At 40.6% G+C, this 17,687-nt stretch overlaps 1 protein-coding gene across 1 annotated transcript in view; it reads right to left on the minus strand.

The window, feature by feature from the left end:
* Positions 1-17,687, minus strand: part of msps (msps cytoskeleton-associated protein 5) — a 414,143-nt gene that overhangs the window by 378,226 nt on the left and 18,230 nt on the right. The window contains exon 3 of the mRNA XM_068226728.1: positions 8,547-8,740. Within this exon, the coding sequence (XP_068082829.1) occupies positions 8,547-8,740 (194 nt within the window). The remainder of the gene's footprint in view (positions 1-8,546; positions 8,741-17,687) is intronic.

The raw sequence follows: 17,687 nt of genomic DNA on the forward strand, positions 1-17,687 counted from the left end.
GCCCCTGTGTATAAAGGAAAGTTTGATGATGATGCTCGTTATTTAAAAGGGCCCAACATTTAAGGTCATCGGCCCCTAATGATACGAGATGGACGATGTATGACAATTAAAATTTTACAATTGTATCCAATTACTAGATTTTAAAACAAATAAAGATAAATGGTGAATTTCAAATAATCAGTGGATCTAATTCCCAATGCTTTATTTTTGGTAAAAAGAAAGATGATAGGTAATGATGGAATAAGGCGTTACCCTAAAATTCAATAATATATCATGCAAATGACTATTTAAAAAAAAATTAAAATAGACAAACACAAACTAAAACAGAGTCCAATTAATAAAACGTACAGAACAATAATACAAAGACTAATACGAAACAATACATTTATTTATGACAAAACAATCCACGTTCCCTCATAAAACGGATGACGAGGTCTGCTGACTTCTCGTCATCTCTCAGGATGAGGGAGATGGTACTCAGGAGTTTGAGACTACGGCACAGATCGAACAGGTCCACGCACTCCGTATGGATGTGTACCATGGTAAGGTGATTGCCACAAGTACACACCGGAGGGGTTCTCCTTTCAGTAAATAGGGATGCGTACCGTGGCCGATTCAAGGATGACAAAATACCACTGCTTCCCTCCGAGAAGCCCTTTTATCGCTCTCAGCTTATTCGGGACATAATCAAATATCTCACCTGGAAGCGAATATCACATGCTGGAACCTTGTAAAGAAACGGGGGCAATGTAACTGCCTCCTTGACATTCTTATCTGCTAACTTGCTTCCCTCTAGACCGAGTGGCTGGGGAGCCACATAAACATGATCCTGGTGCCGGCATCCAAACATCCAGAGAGCAGGCCCTAGATCCGCTGCACCAGACGGTGCCGAGGAAAACCAGTATCAATAGACTGTAGCGAACTCAAGGAGTCAGTACACAGAGAACGTGTCTGAGCTCATCGGACAGTACGTACCGCAGTGTTTCACAGATAGCATAGAACTCTTCTGTGTACACACTACAGGCTTCCGGGAGACAAAAACAAAGCTATCATTGTTGACAACGAACGCACAGCCCACTTTCGTTTCTGCCCTCGAAATATTCGTGTAAACAACGACTGAACCTGGATCCCGGCCAATAACGGACAGAAAGAGTCTACAATAAATCGAAGGGTCCGTGTTTTCCTTCGGGCCAGTATGCAGATCTGGATTATTTCAGGTCGTCGCATTATCCACGGAGGTACCCCACTTGTTTATCTGACAAGGCAGGGAACCGAAAGTACATCAAACAATGTGTGACTGCTATCCAAGCGTATTCCAACCAGCCGCGTTGCTCAAGGATAAGCAACGTACAGCCAACGGTTTCCATTGTGGAATACGCAAGGATAGCTTGGATGAAATGGCATCTATTGCATATTTGCAGCATAGGACAGAAGCATTTGCTGGCGCCCCGGGTGTAAATGCAGCACACCAAATTCAGCGAGCAGGCTAACAATGGGACTTGCACGAAAAGCTTCAAAAATTTCAAAATATTCAACTTCTTACTACATTGCACTTTTAACTGCCGCACATGTGGCTTACACGATAACCTGCTTTCGAAAAGGAGCTCAAGAAATCGGTAAGTGTCAACAACGAGAAGAGTGACATTTCCTAAATAAAGCTCAGGATGCGAGTGAAGAGTGCGCTTCCAGCAAAAGTGCACAACAGAGGACTTTGCAGTTGAAAACCAAAGGCCATATTCTAAAGTCCACTGTTCCACTCTCCTAATAGCTTGCTGTAATTGTCACCCTGCGACTGCCATATTATGCGAGCTATAAAATGAAAATCCACAGCCCATTTCCAGTAATTCGCCCGGGTCAGGAACCAGACCCAAATCATCCACATAAAGCGACGGTATTACTGCTGAACCAGCAGCAGCGACAATACCATTTATGGCAATCGCGAACAGAGTGACACTAAGAACCGATCCCTGTGGGACTCCATTTTCTTGAACGTGGTATTGTGAATATGCCCTCCCTACTCAGATCAAAAAATTCACAACAAATACTGGCAGGTTACCTCAGAATCTCCATTGATGCAGGACTGAAAGGATACCATATTGCCATGTGGTGTGATAGGCCTCTTCTAAATCAAAGAAAACAGCCATCAAATGCTGTTTGCAGAGAAATGCATCCTGGATAGAAATCTCCAGGTGTACCAAGTGGTCAGTGGTCGAGCGAGCGGCTCGAAAACCACACTGGTAATTGAACAAAAGTCCTCATTTCTCCAAACACCACGCAAGTCCGCGATTTACCATCCTCTCAAATAGCTTACACGAACAGTACGACTAACTTCCTACATAATTAGGATTTTTGTCAGGCTGTACACGTGGATGCTGACAGGGTGGAAGGAGTACCTTTGGTTGGAGGGCTGTTTTGTCTTATGTAAAAAAAAAAAAAGGCATCACTTTTATATGTCTTTAAATGACTGTACAGTACAGGGGAAGGGCAGTGTGAAGTGCGCATCTGACGGGATAGCAACTCACTATCTCAGTCTCGCTTGAGAATGTTTTGGAACAATTGACACTCCGTGTTTCCGAACAGCAGAACATAACTGTACAGATTTAAGATCTTGCGCTCCTCCATTTTGACAGGTATATTGCCAAAGTGGTTGCACTTGAGCAACCGATCAGCTTGCATGGCAGTACACGTCTTTAGCAACAAACTACCGTTGCAAATTTTTTTCAGATCTTCCAGTTTGCCGTAAACACCTATGTGCCTACTAAAAAAATACGACTTCACCAGCTTGAAGTCACTCCCATCAGTTCTGGTAACAACCAGAAAACTAGGGAAGCTGGATCCCATTCCTTCACGTTGCGCTTGTTCCCAGGCGGTCGAACTCTGCAAGGAATCAAAAGTTAAAGACTTCGGTGGGGACCACCTTGGGCAGTCTGAAGAAGTTTTAAATCCATGCTCAAAATCATCCTCCCTGAATGCCACCCCTTTGGATCACGGGCCCCTGTAGCCGAACCAAGCAGCCAAGGCGATACCCACCTGGTCGTAGCAGGTATTGCCTGGGGTCCGATGCTGGACGACACCTAATACGGAATGACTGAGGCAATGAGCACTAAGACTCCCTTCCTCCAATCGCCCGCAATAGCATCTAGCCCAAAGCATGTACAGAGTAATAGAGAAAAAAATTTAAACAATAATAATATGTCCTTCTGGCATTCGGCTGTGTGAGGACCTGTGCTGTCAGACGGATACTACTACACGGGTACATGGCGTCCCACCAGCAGGATTCCTGGGCGGTCACGAGCGGGCTTTCGGGCACAATCGCACACATAAAAGGCCCATCTCCGAGCAGCACGCACATCAAGAATTCTGAATCAGTCTACAACTAACCCTCAAAAAAAATAAAAAATAAAGAGGGGAGTGATGGCCACATGACCCTTTTAGTCGTCTTCTATGAAAGGCAGGGATAACCTGTGAATGTATTCTACCCCTCCGATCCACAGGAGTTCCATCACGATACCAAGCCGCAATCCATGTCCGCAACAAAACTGCCCCTTTTAGTCGCCTCCTATGACAGGTAGAGCAAACCAGGGGTGTATTCTACATCTGCGTCCCCCACACTAAGGGGGTATAAAGGAAAGGGTGATAGACATTAACTGAAATTTACAGGCCAGTCAGTTTGACACGCATTGCATGTAAGCTTTGGGAAAGCATTCTTTCTGATTATATTAGACATGTTTGCAAAATTAAGAACTGGTTCAACAGAAGGCAGTTCGGGTTTAGGGAAGGTTATCCCAATGAAGCTCAACTTGTAGAATTCCAGCAAGATATAGCAGATATCTTGGATTCAGGTCAAATCGACTGTATCACAACTGACCTGTCTAAGGCATTTGATAGGGTGAATCATGGGAAACTACTGGCAAAAATGGGTGCAATTGGACTGGACAAAAGAGCAACAGAATGGGTTGCTATATTTCTAGAAAATAGATCTCAGAGAATTAGAGTAGGTAAAGCCGTAACTGACCCTGTAGTAATTAACACTTACCCCTCGAATTAAAGTTCTCTGTGTTGTCTCTACTACACAAGAACCTCGTTTATCCAGCCCTCATTAATCCGGATCTCCGGTTTATCCAGAACGAAAATAGAAATGTATTTTTAATTGTACAGTATTTCTTTTACGGGGTCGACTCTTATTGAATGTCTTTTCCGCCAAGGATAGTTAAGGACAGGAATTGGAAGTAATTCGGCTACGGTCTATCAAAGGTACCATCCCGGCATTCGCCTGGACTTGAGCATGGGAAACCGTGGAATACCATTCCCAGGACGGCCGAGGTGGTATCCGAACCCACGCTCTCCTGAATGCAACGCATTACTAATTCACTGATGTTGAATTTGAAAATGAAACCGGTGCTCCATCAGAAGAAACAATGACTCATGGAGAGGCAACAATGCAGCTGGACAAATTAATTGCCTATTTACAATCCTAGACAAACCACACCGGCAGAAATGCTGTTAGTGAAACGTTTTCGTGTTCGTGCTGCGCATAAACTCTATACAAAGGTAAAACAGAAAATCTCGCACATTATTTTAGTGCATAAAACAGAGTCGTAAATGTAAGAAAAGTGTTCTTATATTTACTGTACAATTGAAAAAAAGGGTTTTACTGTACAACTTATGTTAATAGATTATATAACATCTACTGTTGTACAACTTATGTTAAGAGATTATATAACATCTACTGTAAGTTATTTGGTTTTTAGTTTTTCTGGATTATCTGGATTTTCGATAATCCGGATCAGTTTTGCAAGTTGTAAATCTCATTATAAAGCCGTATTGGAATTCAGAATAAGAAGTTGTTACAATAATAAAAACCACCTTTCCAATACACAGTAATCCTTTATATTTAGGATAAAACCATTAACAGATATTAAAATTAGGACATGTTTTGCTCATACTTTATGAGCATCATCAGCCAGAATAACCTAATTCAAGGTACATCAGCACCTTGATCCTAGTACGAGGGCTATTTTTTTTTTTCAAGGTCCGATCGGTCGCGACAGTCAAACGCCCGCGAATATATGATGAACCACTGCGCAGATGTGTTGTGCAACGTCTCTGAAATGACCGTTATGCGCCTCACCTCAGTCCCTTCAGTAGTGAACGTGCAGCATGCTCGTAAACATGGCTACAACGATCGCTTCGCCCGCCAAGTGTGAAGTGCACGGTGTAATTCGATTTCTTCAGGCTGAGGGGTGCAATGCAGCCGAAATTCATCGCCGAATAAGTCGTGTGTATGGTGAAACGTGCATGAGCGACAGCAAAGTGCGACAATGGTGCAGGAACTTTACAGCAGGGCGTATAGACGTCCATGATGCAGGCGACCAGGGAAGGAAGCGTGTGTCAACCGATGATCTTGTTCAGCGTGTGGATCAGGCAATTCGAGAAAATCGTCGGTTCACAATTTCTGTGTTGAGTGCTTCGTTTCCTGAAATTTCCAGGTCAGCTCTCTACACAATTGTGAGCGAGACACTTCAGTACCGCAAACTTTGTGCGAGATGGGTTCCGAAGACGCTGTCTGACCGTCACAAAACACAGCGAATGGGCGCCGCTTTAGCGTTTCTACAGCGCTACCATGATGAAGGACCGGATTTTTTGAACAAAATTGTTACAGGGGACGAGACATGGGTTCATTTTGAAACGGAAGAAACAAAAGAGCAATCCAAACAGTAGATGCATTCGCACTCCCCGAGTAAGCCAAAGAAATTCAAGCGAACATTCTCCAACAGAAAGTGTATGGCTACTGTGTTCTGGGACCGGAAAGGAGTTCTGTTGGTGGAATTCATGGAACGTGGTTCCAACATCACTGCAGCCGCATACTGTGCGACTATTCAACGTCTACGACGGGCAATTCAGAATAAGCGGAGAGGGCTGTTGTCATCAGGCACTGTCCACCTCCATGACAATGCTCGGCCCCACACTGCAGCTGCCACCACGAACCTCCTGCAGCGTTTCCAGTGGGACGTTTTCGACCACCCAGCATACAGTCCGGACCTGGCTCCATCAGATTTTCACCTCTTTGCTCACATGAAACGCTGGCTAGGAGGACAGCGTTTTGACACCAACGAGGCGCTGCAGACCGGCGTACAAAGATGGTTACAGGCGCAGGCGGCGACGTTCTATCAAGAGGGCATTGACAAGTTGGTACCACGCTACGACAAATGTCTCAGTCTGCGAGGCGACTATGTTGAAAAATAGCTGTGATGTATCAGTAAGTGTTACTAACAGAAAAGTGTCAAATTTGTACTGCTGTTTCATTTCGTGATCAATCGGACCTTGGAAAAAAAAAAAAAAAAAAAAAAAAAAAAAAAAAAAAAATAGCCCTCGTACATATAATGTAAAAACATCTAATAATACAATGATAAAACTAATTGCAACAATTTAAAAATGATCAGTAAGAATATAATATGTCTATTAAAACATTTAGTGACCATTAAAATAACTTGAAGTGTAGGAGAATGATACGAAATGTTAATGGTACGTTGCTGTGCATGATTATTCGTATGGAACGATGAGCATAATCCTCATACGATGGCATTAAACTGTTTACAGTTGGGAATACTTTTACACAATAAAATGAAACTATTGTGGACTGCCATCTTGTTACAGATATCTTAAGATCAACATGTGTTGGTTGAAAAACGAATTGTATAGATGGATAAAACGTCGCCAGGTTAGCATGAAACGGTTTTAAGAGATTCCGTCGTGTTATATTTCATCATAATGTTATTCAGTATATACTGTCAATGATCTTCGAACAGGGGACTAAAAGATCTCATTGGTGAAAAACATTAAACAGGTGAGCCCTGAAAAAGAAAAGAGTATGTTAAGTGCCAGTTGCTGGGATTTAAAATATGTCCTGCTGTGGGGAAATACTAAAAAAGGCGCTTACCCTTGTGTTGGTTGAGGAGTGAATGGTCCCTTAGTTGTTTACGGAGGTCTGATGGTCACTAACTTGTTGCTCCGTGTGTTGTACAAATGTGATTATAGAGGTGGGGAAGATGGCGGAAGGGGAAAGGAGCGCAGGGCGCTACAGGAGTAGCTCCTATTGCTACCGGTGGATTAAAAGCATGTTTATAGTGGAAGATTTTCATGAAGTTGTTGGCATTGGTATCAAAATTAGCGATTAGATTTTGTATTTGCTCAACTATGGGACTATTAATATCCGAGATATACTTTATATTTCTATTTTTATTTAAATGATGGTCCAAGGAAATGTAAGCGTTTTCATACCCGGTCATTAGACTACTTTTGTTTGCGTATTTTAGTATTTGCATATTCTAATCTATAGCACTGAAAGTATGCCCCGTTTCCCCTCATATGGATACTCATGGCGGAATGTTTTCTGTGTTTTAAGGCGTTATAAGGTTCTAAATACCTTATTCTAAAGCTTCAGTGGACTTGGCAGACTGATATGTAATAGCACCTTCTGGTTTGCTGAGGAAAGCAATGGGAAACTACCTCACTCCTCATTTCCCTAGTACACCTCTTCAGAGATGCCTGGGCCATGTATGACAGCTGATGGTAGACCTGTTAAGGATCCAACCAGCCTCACAGCTGACGATTGAACATACAACATACATTCAACCCGGCAACAAAACTATTATTGTTAACACTCTACAGAAATAGTGAAATGATTCAGCCATTAGATGTGCTTGGTTTCTGGATAATGAAACAATGTTAGTTTTTGGTGACCTGATTATGTTATGCTATTTTGATAATGACATTCATTTGCACAACGTTTTTAAAATTCAATAATTGATCCACAACCAACTACCTTCTCTGAGGTTTCGTAACGTGGATGTATAGTTGGTACAAATCTGGTTATGTTGAAACACAACCTGCTTGCTTCGTGAAGCCTGTTCAGTTTTGTTTCAAGGATGGTGCTATCCAAAATACTAGCAAAAGTGTTGCAAGGTGCACGTGGTGCAAGCAGTCTCTTTGCATCGACCATTTTTTTTGTAAACATCCACTATTGCAAGGATTACAAAGAGTAAAAGAGGAAAACAAAGAAAGGTCTGTTTACTTATTTACAGTAAGGCCAAGCACTAAACATCAAATTATGTTGCATGTTATATTCTAGTTGAGAGGGTAGAAGAGTGAAGGGAAATTTTAAGGTGGGGAATGCAACGCGGCACAGCAGTTCGCTGCTTGATCACCACGAGCCATTGACTGCTGCCAGGATTCGAGGTCAGCTTTACTTCTCTCCACCACCTCGGTAATGCTGTCACCTGGCAGGTTTTCAGCGTTCAGAACAAAGTAGCCCGTGCGGTTTCCACTACGTCATTCTAGAATCAGTTTAGAATTTTACACCGAAATCCATTCCCTTGAAAGCTGAACATCAAATTCGAACGTGATAACTCTTGCAGTGCATTGATCTCTACCTGTCCAGTTGCCCACTTGACATTTAGAAAGAACAGTAAAAATCTGGTAACAATAACAAGAACAAAATGACCGAGGGGAGAAGCTGACCTAAAAATAAAAATGTTGATACTTACTTTCCTGCATGTGCATAATTTTCAACGAAGGCCAGAACGGCCTCAAGCCCCTTTTCTTGGGCAGCAGCATTGCTGTCTACAACAAATTTCTTTACCAGGCCCAAAAACTTTCCAAACTCAGGAGATTTCTCATCGTCAATCTGGCGAAAAAGTTTAGCTGCTCCCTCATAACCAAGGACTCGAGCTTTCCAGAGCTGAAAAGGAGTGGAACATGGATACAGTGAAGTAATCCTGTGAAGTAAGTAATTAGAAAACTTTTTTGAAGTTTAATACAATGGAAATACAAGTCACATGCAATTAAAGATTCATTCTATGCCAAATCACTCAGTCCATAACCTTACAAACTCTGATCTCAATGAAATTTGGTAGATGTACAGTGAAAAATAAAGGAAAGAAAAAGACAAAGCTCTTACACAAAATTATAGCTCCTTCAGTATAATAACTGAATGAATACTAGGATTTAAAGAATTGACAAAATTAAGATTCGTATACAAAGTTATTCTCTTTATTGGTATAACTCATGTTAATTGTAAACTTAAGAGTTGAGAGCAGTATCAATCAAAAAGTGATGAGACTGCACAGATTTGCATATTTTCAGCCTTCAAGGTCATATGATTTAATCCTTGACCTCAAATTATGCAGTCATCTAAAAAAATATATGAAGACATGCTCGCAAAAATGGTCTAACCCTCACTTTGCTTGAAAGGAGAAAATTTAAGTTTTGCAAACGGAACAAAAATATATATACTGCATTAATTTTACCTGGTGTATTGCACATCAAATCAAAGTATACATTCAGGAAAATCTTTTCATAGCAATTTTAAGTTGTTTTATTGCAGACTAGCAATGCAGTAGCTAAATGAACTTAAGGGAAGTTGTATACTCAACGTACATGTGTTAGTTTTGTAACATACCTACCTGACTTTGTGATAAATGGAAGGGAAATACAAATAATTCTGGCAATAAATTATATAATATAGATAAGGAAAGTGTTGTTACAAACAAATAATACATAATTTATCAACAAATGCAATAATGAGGTTGGCCTACAGGTACTTAATCCTGTACCTTAACCTAATCATAATCAGGAATATCAAAAAGTGGATCATCGTCTTCTTGAACGGGACTACATGCATTGGAAGCAAGATTTCTGTAGTATGCATGATACAGAGGGGGTATGTAATCCAACAAGTCTAAAATATCCTTGATTTTGGCTGGAAGTACAGGCCTAGGTCTGTCGTACTTGCATAGTAGTTGTTGTTCAATACCGAATGATGGTCTACCAGGTACTTTTTTTCTGAGATCTACAGAATCATACTTTTCAATAGAAGAGTATGAGTACTTGAAAAGTAACCTAAATGGATCATCTTTACTGATTTTACAACATGTAATCTTGCTTAATAATACCTTTTGCTTCGAATCAGAGACTGTTCTTTTCGTTACCTTATCCAGTAAAGGCGAAGCAGTGATAAACATGTCACGTGTCATCTTTACCACTGCAAACGGCTTCTTAACCCTAGTCTTCCTAACAAGTTCCATCCACTGATCTGGAATGTAAATTGATGACCCTTGCCTCTTTTTCTTCTCTATAAGGCCAAAGTCTCTGTCACATGGCAAATACGTGTGACCTGGCACTAAATATTTATGTTCTATTATATTAAATCTTCCAGTCTGGACTAAAAACATCCAAAAGCTAACTAAAGAAAAGTTCTTGTTTTGACCAAAACAAGAATCAGAATATACTATCAGGTGGTTAACATTATCAGGAACGGAAGCCGTAACATAATGCCGAAGGCATGAGATTATATCATTGTCCCCTCTTCCCGCTACATCCTCAGACCACATTAACATTGTTGCAGCGTTATTTGCAACATTGTGAATACCAAAATACAAAGTCCAAAGCTGACGTTTATAAAATATTTTCCCTACACTCAAGTGGGGAGTGGGGAGACATTGCTGCATGTCAAAAGCAATCACATGAACAGTGCTGTCTTCCTTAGCTAGTTGTGTGCCTGCTTTTAACTGCTCATAGGCCAACTCTGATTTTCGTTTATGCAGCTCTAACTTACATTCCAGATTATTTTTTTTTCAGAGGATCATTCTCTGTTGAAATTTGAATGTTTAAACTGTCGCATATTTTACATTTATCACTACGAGGTGCTTGGAATGACAAATTATAATATTTATAGAAAATCTTTCTGTAAATGGCAAGGCTAACTGGTGTCCTATTTTCCTGGGTGCACTTGTCCATATAAAGGTTATACAAAACACTAATATTGAGTTCTCCACTTAAGTACTTCATGTTAGGATTCTTTTTCCAAGAATGACTCGACCGCGTGGGGAAACTGTCAATGTGCTCCCTTATGTAGTTTATATCTGCATCTTCTGTTTTGTTGTGACGGTTTCCATGCTGACCCCTCTGATCCAACTAAAACAGAATAAACCATGTTCTCTTACAACCATGTTTTGTTGTCTTGAAGCACAACCTAACTTAAGTAGAGAACTGCACATGAAAAGTTATTAGAATCACAGTGATTGCTTACCTTGAAGGTGCCTGAAGTTTTCTTCTCTTGAATTATTCGAGAAAGTCGTCCATTACTCAATTGAAATATAGACAATAGGGCCTTTTTACAGATTACAACCTCTGTTGCATCTACCATAACCTTGGAAATACATGAACATTGTCTTCTACTGCTACGAGAATCATTCACATATCTTCGTTTCACTGGGCAAATCTGTACACAGCCAGAAATGTACGCATTTTGTAAGTCATGGTCACCCAAATTCCAGAAATTGAGAAAAAGTCTTTCAAGATAATCTTCTGTCACCTTTTCAAAACACTTACGCGAAAGCAGCAGTTTGCACCAATACACTTCTTCTCTATTACAACACCTTTGTAATTAACATATTCCTCACCACTATTCCTTTTCTTTTTCTGAATTTCCTGACACCATTTTGAAGGATTACTTTTCCTTTTACGATAATTTCCGCACATTTCTTCAGCTCGCTCAGCAAATTCACTCTCTGTGTCCTCCATGTTTATTGTTTACAAGCAGTAGCCAGGGTCACCAACATTGATACAATGAACATTCTGGAGTAGGTACATATTCATATATAATCAGGGACATTGTATTCGCAGTAATGATTTTTTTAATGATGTTACATTAAAATTCTTTTGTAATGTTCATAATGTTAGCCGCTCTCGGCAAATTCGTTGTTTCAATCATTGGTTCACCACCACACTACACCACAATGTTAGTGCTAAGCCTGCAAAGTTGCGTACACTTATTTAATTTCTGCTCTATAGGGGTTAGCCCATTTTTGCATTCTGACAAAGGCCCTCAGGTTAAACACTCAAATTTTCACCTACTGTATTCCTCTAAATGATCCCTCCTGATATTAGCGTATGTAGGAATAGTTACTATTCATGTTGCTCAATAGATAGCATCACCTAACTCACTTTTTTTAATTTTGAGGGTTAGACCGTTTTAGCGAGCATGTCTTCATATTAATTTTATCTTAATGTATCATCCAGAATATCAACCTGGGACAAAAGACATGTTTATAAAATATTTGTTTATGAGAGAGGTTAGGTATTGATTTAGTACGCACAAAATAAGAAATAGTGAAGACCTCTTGATTTACTTCAGCACTGGCTTGCAAGATTTACTACTTTCTGTGCATCTTCGTGCAGGTGGTGTTCTTATATCAGCTTCTGTTAGGGTGGCTGTCTCTTCCAGTCAACTAATCAGAAACTTCACGATACTGAAATGAAAATGAAGATTGTAATGCTAAAGACTCCACGTATCCACCAACCACCTTCAATCGTTTCTGCATCATTTTTCATTGTTTTCAACAACGATATTTGAACTGTATTCCTTGCCAGCAGCATTTCAACTGAACAGGGGACTCTACTTCGGCTTTCATGTACAAACTTCTCTCGTTAACCTCAAGAGTTCTCACATGTTCGATCAGCTATCTATTGATTCGGTGAAAGTGTGTTATCACCCTTTTCCTCCCTCCCTATCTCTCTCTGGCAAAATGAACTCTTATTCGAGACGCACTTCAACTACTGGAGAGAATGAAGGCAAGCCTGGTGTAATACTCTCCTTAAATTCTGGAATTTGTTATACCAGAAAGTTAACAATTTCAAAACTATGAGGTATGATAATCCTACCTGAACATTGATATATCACTTTTCTCTAGTTTGCCAGGTTATTAGAACACAGTCACATAACCGAATATTGTTTACATATATTTGGGGATTTGAGGGTAACTTGCCCTGTGTAATTATCTGATGTCCATTTCCAGCTGCCAGGGTGTGGTGTACAATCTCCCTCCATCTTTGTCTATGAACCACTCTTCTCTCATAATCTTCTTCCAATCTTGTCCTCTCTCATTGACATCTTTCTTCGCCAGATCAGTTCATTTTTATCTGGGTCTGCTTGCTAGTCTTTTTCCTTTTATTTTACTTTCATATTCTCTTCTTGCAGTCCTGCTAGCACTCATCCTTATTACACGGCCAAACCATTTAAGTCTTGCTTTCTAAATACTCTGTAGTAGGTAGTCTCCTATTCCCACCTCCTCTAAGACTTTCTCTTTCCCAAACTTAATTTACCTTTGGTCTTCTGTACCATGGTGCATAGGAACTTCATTTCTGCAGCTTGGACTTTTGAGTTGTCTCATTAATGTGGTAGTTTCCAAGCTATACATGAGGATGGGTATATAATATGATTCATGTCATCTTTGCTTTCAATGGTACTTTTTTTATCCAAAAGTACTTTTCTTACTTGGTGGTAAAATCGAGTTACCTTGCTAATTCGACTGTCCACCTCATATCTTGCAAGGTTGTCTTTTGATTTGAAGGTAATCCCAAAAATAAGGTCTCCTATTTCTTTATAAATACATATACCTGTTTATTTCTACAATGGTTTACATCATTTTACAGCTTGAACATTTAGCTATTTTCTACATAATCACCATTTTGGTCAATGCATTTTTTTTGACACTGTGACAGTTTTTGTATGCCCATGTCATACCAGCTCACTGCCATGCTGTTCAGAAAGTTATTAATCTCATCTTTCACCTCGTCGCCGGTGCTGAATCACTTTCCAGCCAAATGTTCTTTCAACTTAGGGAACAAGTGATAGTCAATGGGCGCCAAGTTGGGACTATAGGGTGGGTGGGTTATGATGTTCCACTTTAACTGTCGCAGGAGAGCAACGGTTTGCCAGGCGAACATTGTCAAGGAGAATGTTTACACACTTGCTCAAGATTCCTCTTCTCCGGTTCTGAATTGCCCGCCTGAGTTTTAACAAGGGTCTCACAGTACCTGTCAGCGTTCATTGTAGTCGCAGTGAGCATGAAGTCGACAAAAATTACCCCTTTTCGATCCCAAAACACAGTTGTCATGACTTTACCGGCAGACTGCGTTTGCTTGAATATGCGCAGCTTTGGCGAAGAGGGATGCCGCCACTGGCGTGATTGTTGCTTGGTCTCAGGTGTAAAGTGAAACACCCAGGTTTCGTCACCCGTGACAATCGAGTCCAAAAAGTTGTCCTGTTCGGCTGCAAAGCGTTGAAGAAATGCGCAGGAAGAATCAACTCGTTGCCGCATGTGATCCACCTTCCGGTATTTCAACTCTTCCATTAAAATTCTGTGAGCGGCGCTTCAGGAAACCTCAGGAACCAAAGTACAGAGATCATCCAGGGTGATTCGTTGATCTTTACGCATGATTTGCTCAACCTTCACGACTGTCGAGACGGAAATTGATGGTCTCCCGCCCCTTTGTTCGTCGTGAATTTCAGTCCGACTGGCTGCAAACACTACACCACTTACAAACATTTTTGACAACCATGCACGACTCACCATACACTTCTGTCAATTGGCGATGAATTTAAATCGGTTCACTACCTTTTGCGTTCAAAAACCGAATAACTGCGCGCACTTGGTGGTAACATCCAACGGGAGCTCCATTCTCAATGTCTGCCAAGCGAAGACAGTGCCACAGCACGGCGTGCTCGTGTTTATATGCAAGCGCGGGAAACACTCTTCACAATATTGTGACCAACAGGCGCACGAACAGAGTTCTGTATTTATAAAAAAAATAGGAGAGCGTATTTTTGGGATTACCCTCGTATAATGGAAGATCTTGAGAGTGAAATACCTAAAGATGTGGGAATCAGCACAACACAAGTTAAGTGATGAATTCTGTTAGATCCAGCGACAACAGCTTGGAAGCTGACCGTTCCCAAACAGTAAGCAAGACTGATTCTAAAACTGTTTTTGAAGACACTGACGCTCCAGCTCAGATTGAAGTACCAATGCAGCCTAGGAAACGTGAAATGCGAAATAGTAAAGAAATAAAATGAAGCGAGCAAAGCACCAGAAATGTTAAAGATATCCAATCCGATCTTGCCAGTGTAAATGTGCATGGAAAGTTAGCCTATCCTGCCAGAAAGCAATATTCGAACCTTTTTTGAAACTGAAGAATAGTAGAGAGGAAAACGTATCTAAAAGGGTGTGTTACAGTGCTTGAACCTGGACATCATCGACCTAGAAATGAAGATCCATGATCCAGGTGGATTTTTAATACATTGAGTGCCGAGCCGATTGTAGCACACTATTCCACTGGTGCCAGGCATGTATTTGAATAGTATTCCACTGGTGCCAAAGCAATTGCACGCGTTGTAGGCTTTTATGTAATCTCACCATACCAAGGTCATGTGTTACGCCATATGGTGTCACATCAATTTTTACGAAAGATAAAATGTAGCATGACACCATACGGTGTCACAGAATTTTTATGACAAGGAATGTGCAACCCAAATTTCAAATACAAGAGATTTATTTGCTAATTCAAACTAACACAATATTTATGAAAACCTAGTACAATGCAAAACAAGTACCTATATTACATATTGTTGTGAACAGTTTTCTGATAAACCGAAACAATTAATTGAGAAATGTACACTCAAGTTTGAGCATTAAATAAATTTCACATTTCAGTCTTTGCTATAGTCCGTAATTGTCCTGGTTTATTTCGTGCATGTTATGATGTGATATCTACTACACTTCTGTCCACACAAAATGCACTTACAATCTTCGTCTGGTTCATGGAACTTCTGGTTTACGCATATCTTGTGGTGAAACCCATGTATGGAGAGTCGTGTTATCACGTGGCGTTGTGTGTTGCACTCTCTAGTCCATCTATCGTCCGTCATCGCTGGTGAGGCGTAGAAGTCGACGTCGATTTCACTTTTCTTCCTTTCCCTGATGTTTACTAGTGCCCTGCTTGCTTCCGTTGATTGTAGGTAGAATTGTGATCGTATGTCTTCTATGAAATACGTCTCCCGCATCATTTCGTATACCATCCTGGATGGCGCTGTCTTTCCGACTCGGGTAATCCTCTTCATGAACATTGCTTTTATTCTTTCTATTCTCATCAGGTCTCCAATCTTCAGCTTTTCCCACACGATCTCAATTCCATATGTTATCACTGGCGCTACTGTCGTCTTGAAAAGTCTCATTGCCGTGCTGATTGATAGGTTTGAAATGTTTTGGATGCTGTATGAGGCTCTGATTGCTGCTGCCGTTCTTTCTTGAATATGTATACCAAAGGACGCCGCCGTTGTCTGTAGTGTTATTCCCAAATATTTGTAATTTCGTACCTTTTGTAATGGCTTTTGGTGTAATGTTATGTTGTCTTTGGACGTTGATTTCCCACCTTTTCTGAAGGTCATTTGTACTGTCTTTTCTTCATTTATCTGTAGACTGTTTTCCTTCGCCCAGGTCTCTAGTCTGCGGACTGCCCTTTGCACATCCTCCTTTTCTTTCGCTCCGATCAGCATGTCATCTGCGTATAGGATCAGCTCTGCTTTTGATCCTTCCTCTACTACGCAGTTCACATCTGCTGTATAAATGTTGAAAAGTGTGGGACTCATGGGATCCCCTTGCATAACTCCGTTCGTCTGTATTATGTCTTCAGAAATTTCTACGTTGTTGTTTATTCGGATTATGTTCCTCTGTACACATGCTTCAACTATTCTCACTAGTGGGTCTCTCTCACCGATTGTCAATTTAATTTTCTCGATTAGCTTTCGCCTGTCGATTGAGTCGAATGCCTTCTTGAAATCAACAAAGACTGCGTGATATTTCCCTCCTTTGTGTCTTAAGGCTTCTTCTACCCAATTTATTAGGTATTTCACTGCCTGGACCGTGCTCCTGCCTTTCATAAAACCGAATTGATTTTCTGGAATGTACCCACGGAAGGCTTCCAGTAATCTTTCATTTAGTATCTTCGTGAAAACTGTAAAGGATGCATTTTCTAGTGCTACTCCTCTAAATGAGTCTAGTGATGTTCTGCTCCCTTTTCCTTTGAACAATACCTTTAGAGTCGCTGCGTTCCATCCCTCTGGTATTTTCCCAGTCTGTATACATTTGTTCATTAGGTCTTTCCACAGTTCTTCCATCTCGCCAAGTTCGAGAAATGATGTTCCCAGTTCTCCATATGAATTTCTCCTGTTGCAATTGATGTCTTCTTTCTCAGCGCTATGTATGGGTCTGATTTTGCTTCCTCGGCTTGTTTCCTTCCTTGTTTCTCTGTATATTCTTCTTTTTTCTTTTTTATTAGTTCTTTATATTTTTTCCTTTTCTCTGCATATGCTGTTAAGTCTTCTGGGCGTCTGTATAATTTTGCTGCATTCAGGGCCTTTAGAGTTGCTTTTCTTTCCTCTTAACACTCTTGGTCAAACCAAGCTTGTGCGTGTCTTCTTTCCTTTACTATTATAGCTTTCGTTATTACTTTGGTGGCTGTTTCTAGTCTTTCTTCTTCTATTAGGTTTCTAGCTTTCCCGATGTTTTCCTCGCTTTCTTCTAGTTTCCCGCTGGATTTTTCTAGTATATATACTTGGTCTTTTTGCTTCCTTCCTCTTTTGTTAGATTTCCATGCGTAGGCGTGTCATTATAGGTATGTGTTTCCTTATTGGTGCTGCCGATGAGTTCCATAGGCCTTCTTGTTTACACAAGTAGTTGTACTCCTCTAAAAAATAGTAGGTCGATGGCGCTATGACCGTTCTGTGCAAAGTAGGTTGGTGTTTCTTTTTTGTTAGCTATTTTGAAGCCTTCTTCCAGTGTCTCAAG

This window comes from Anabrus simplex, chromosome 3 (genome assembly GCF_040414725.1).
Source record: "Anabrus simplex isolate iqAnaSimp1 chromosome 3, ASM4041472v1, whole genome shotgun sequence".
Lineage (NCBI taxonomy): Eukaryota > Metazoa > Arthropoda > Insecta > Orthoptera > Tettigoniidae > Anabrus > Anabrus simplex.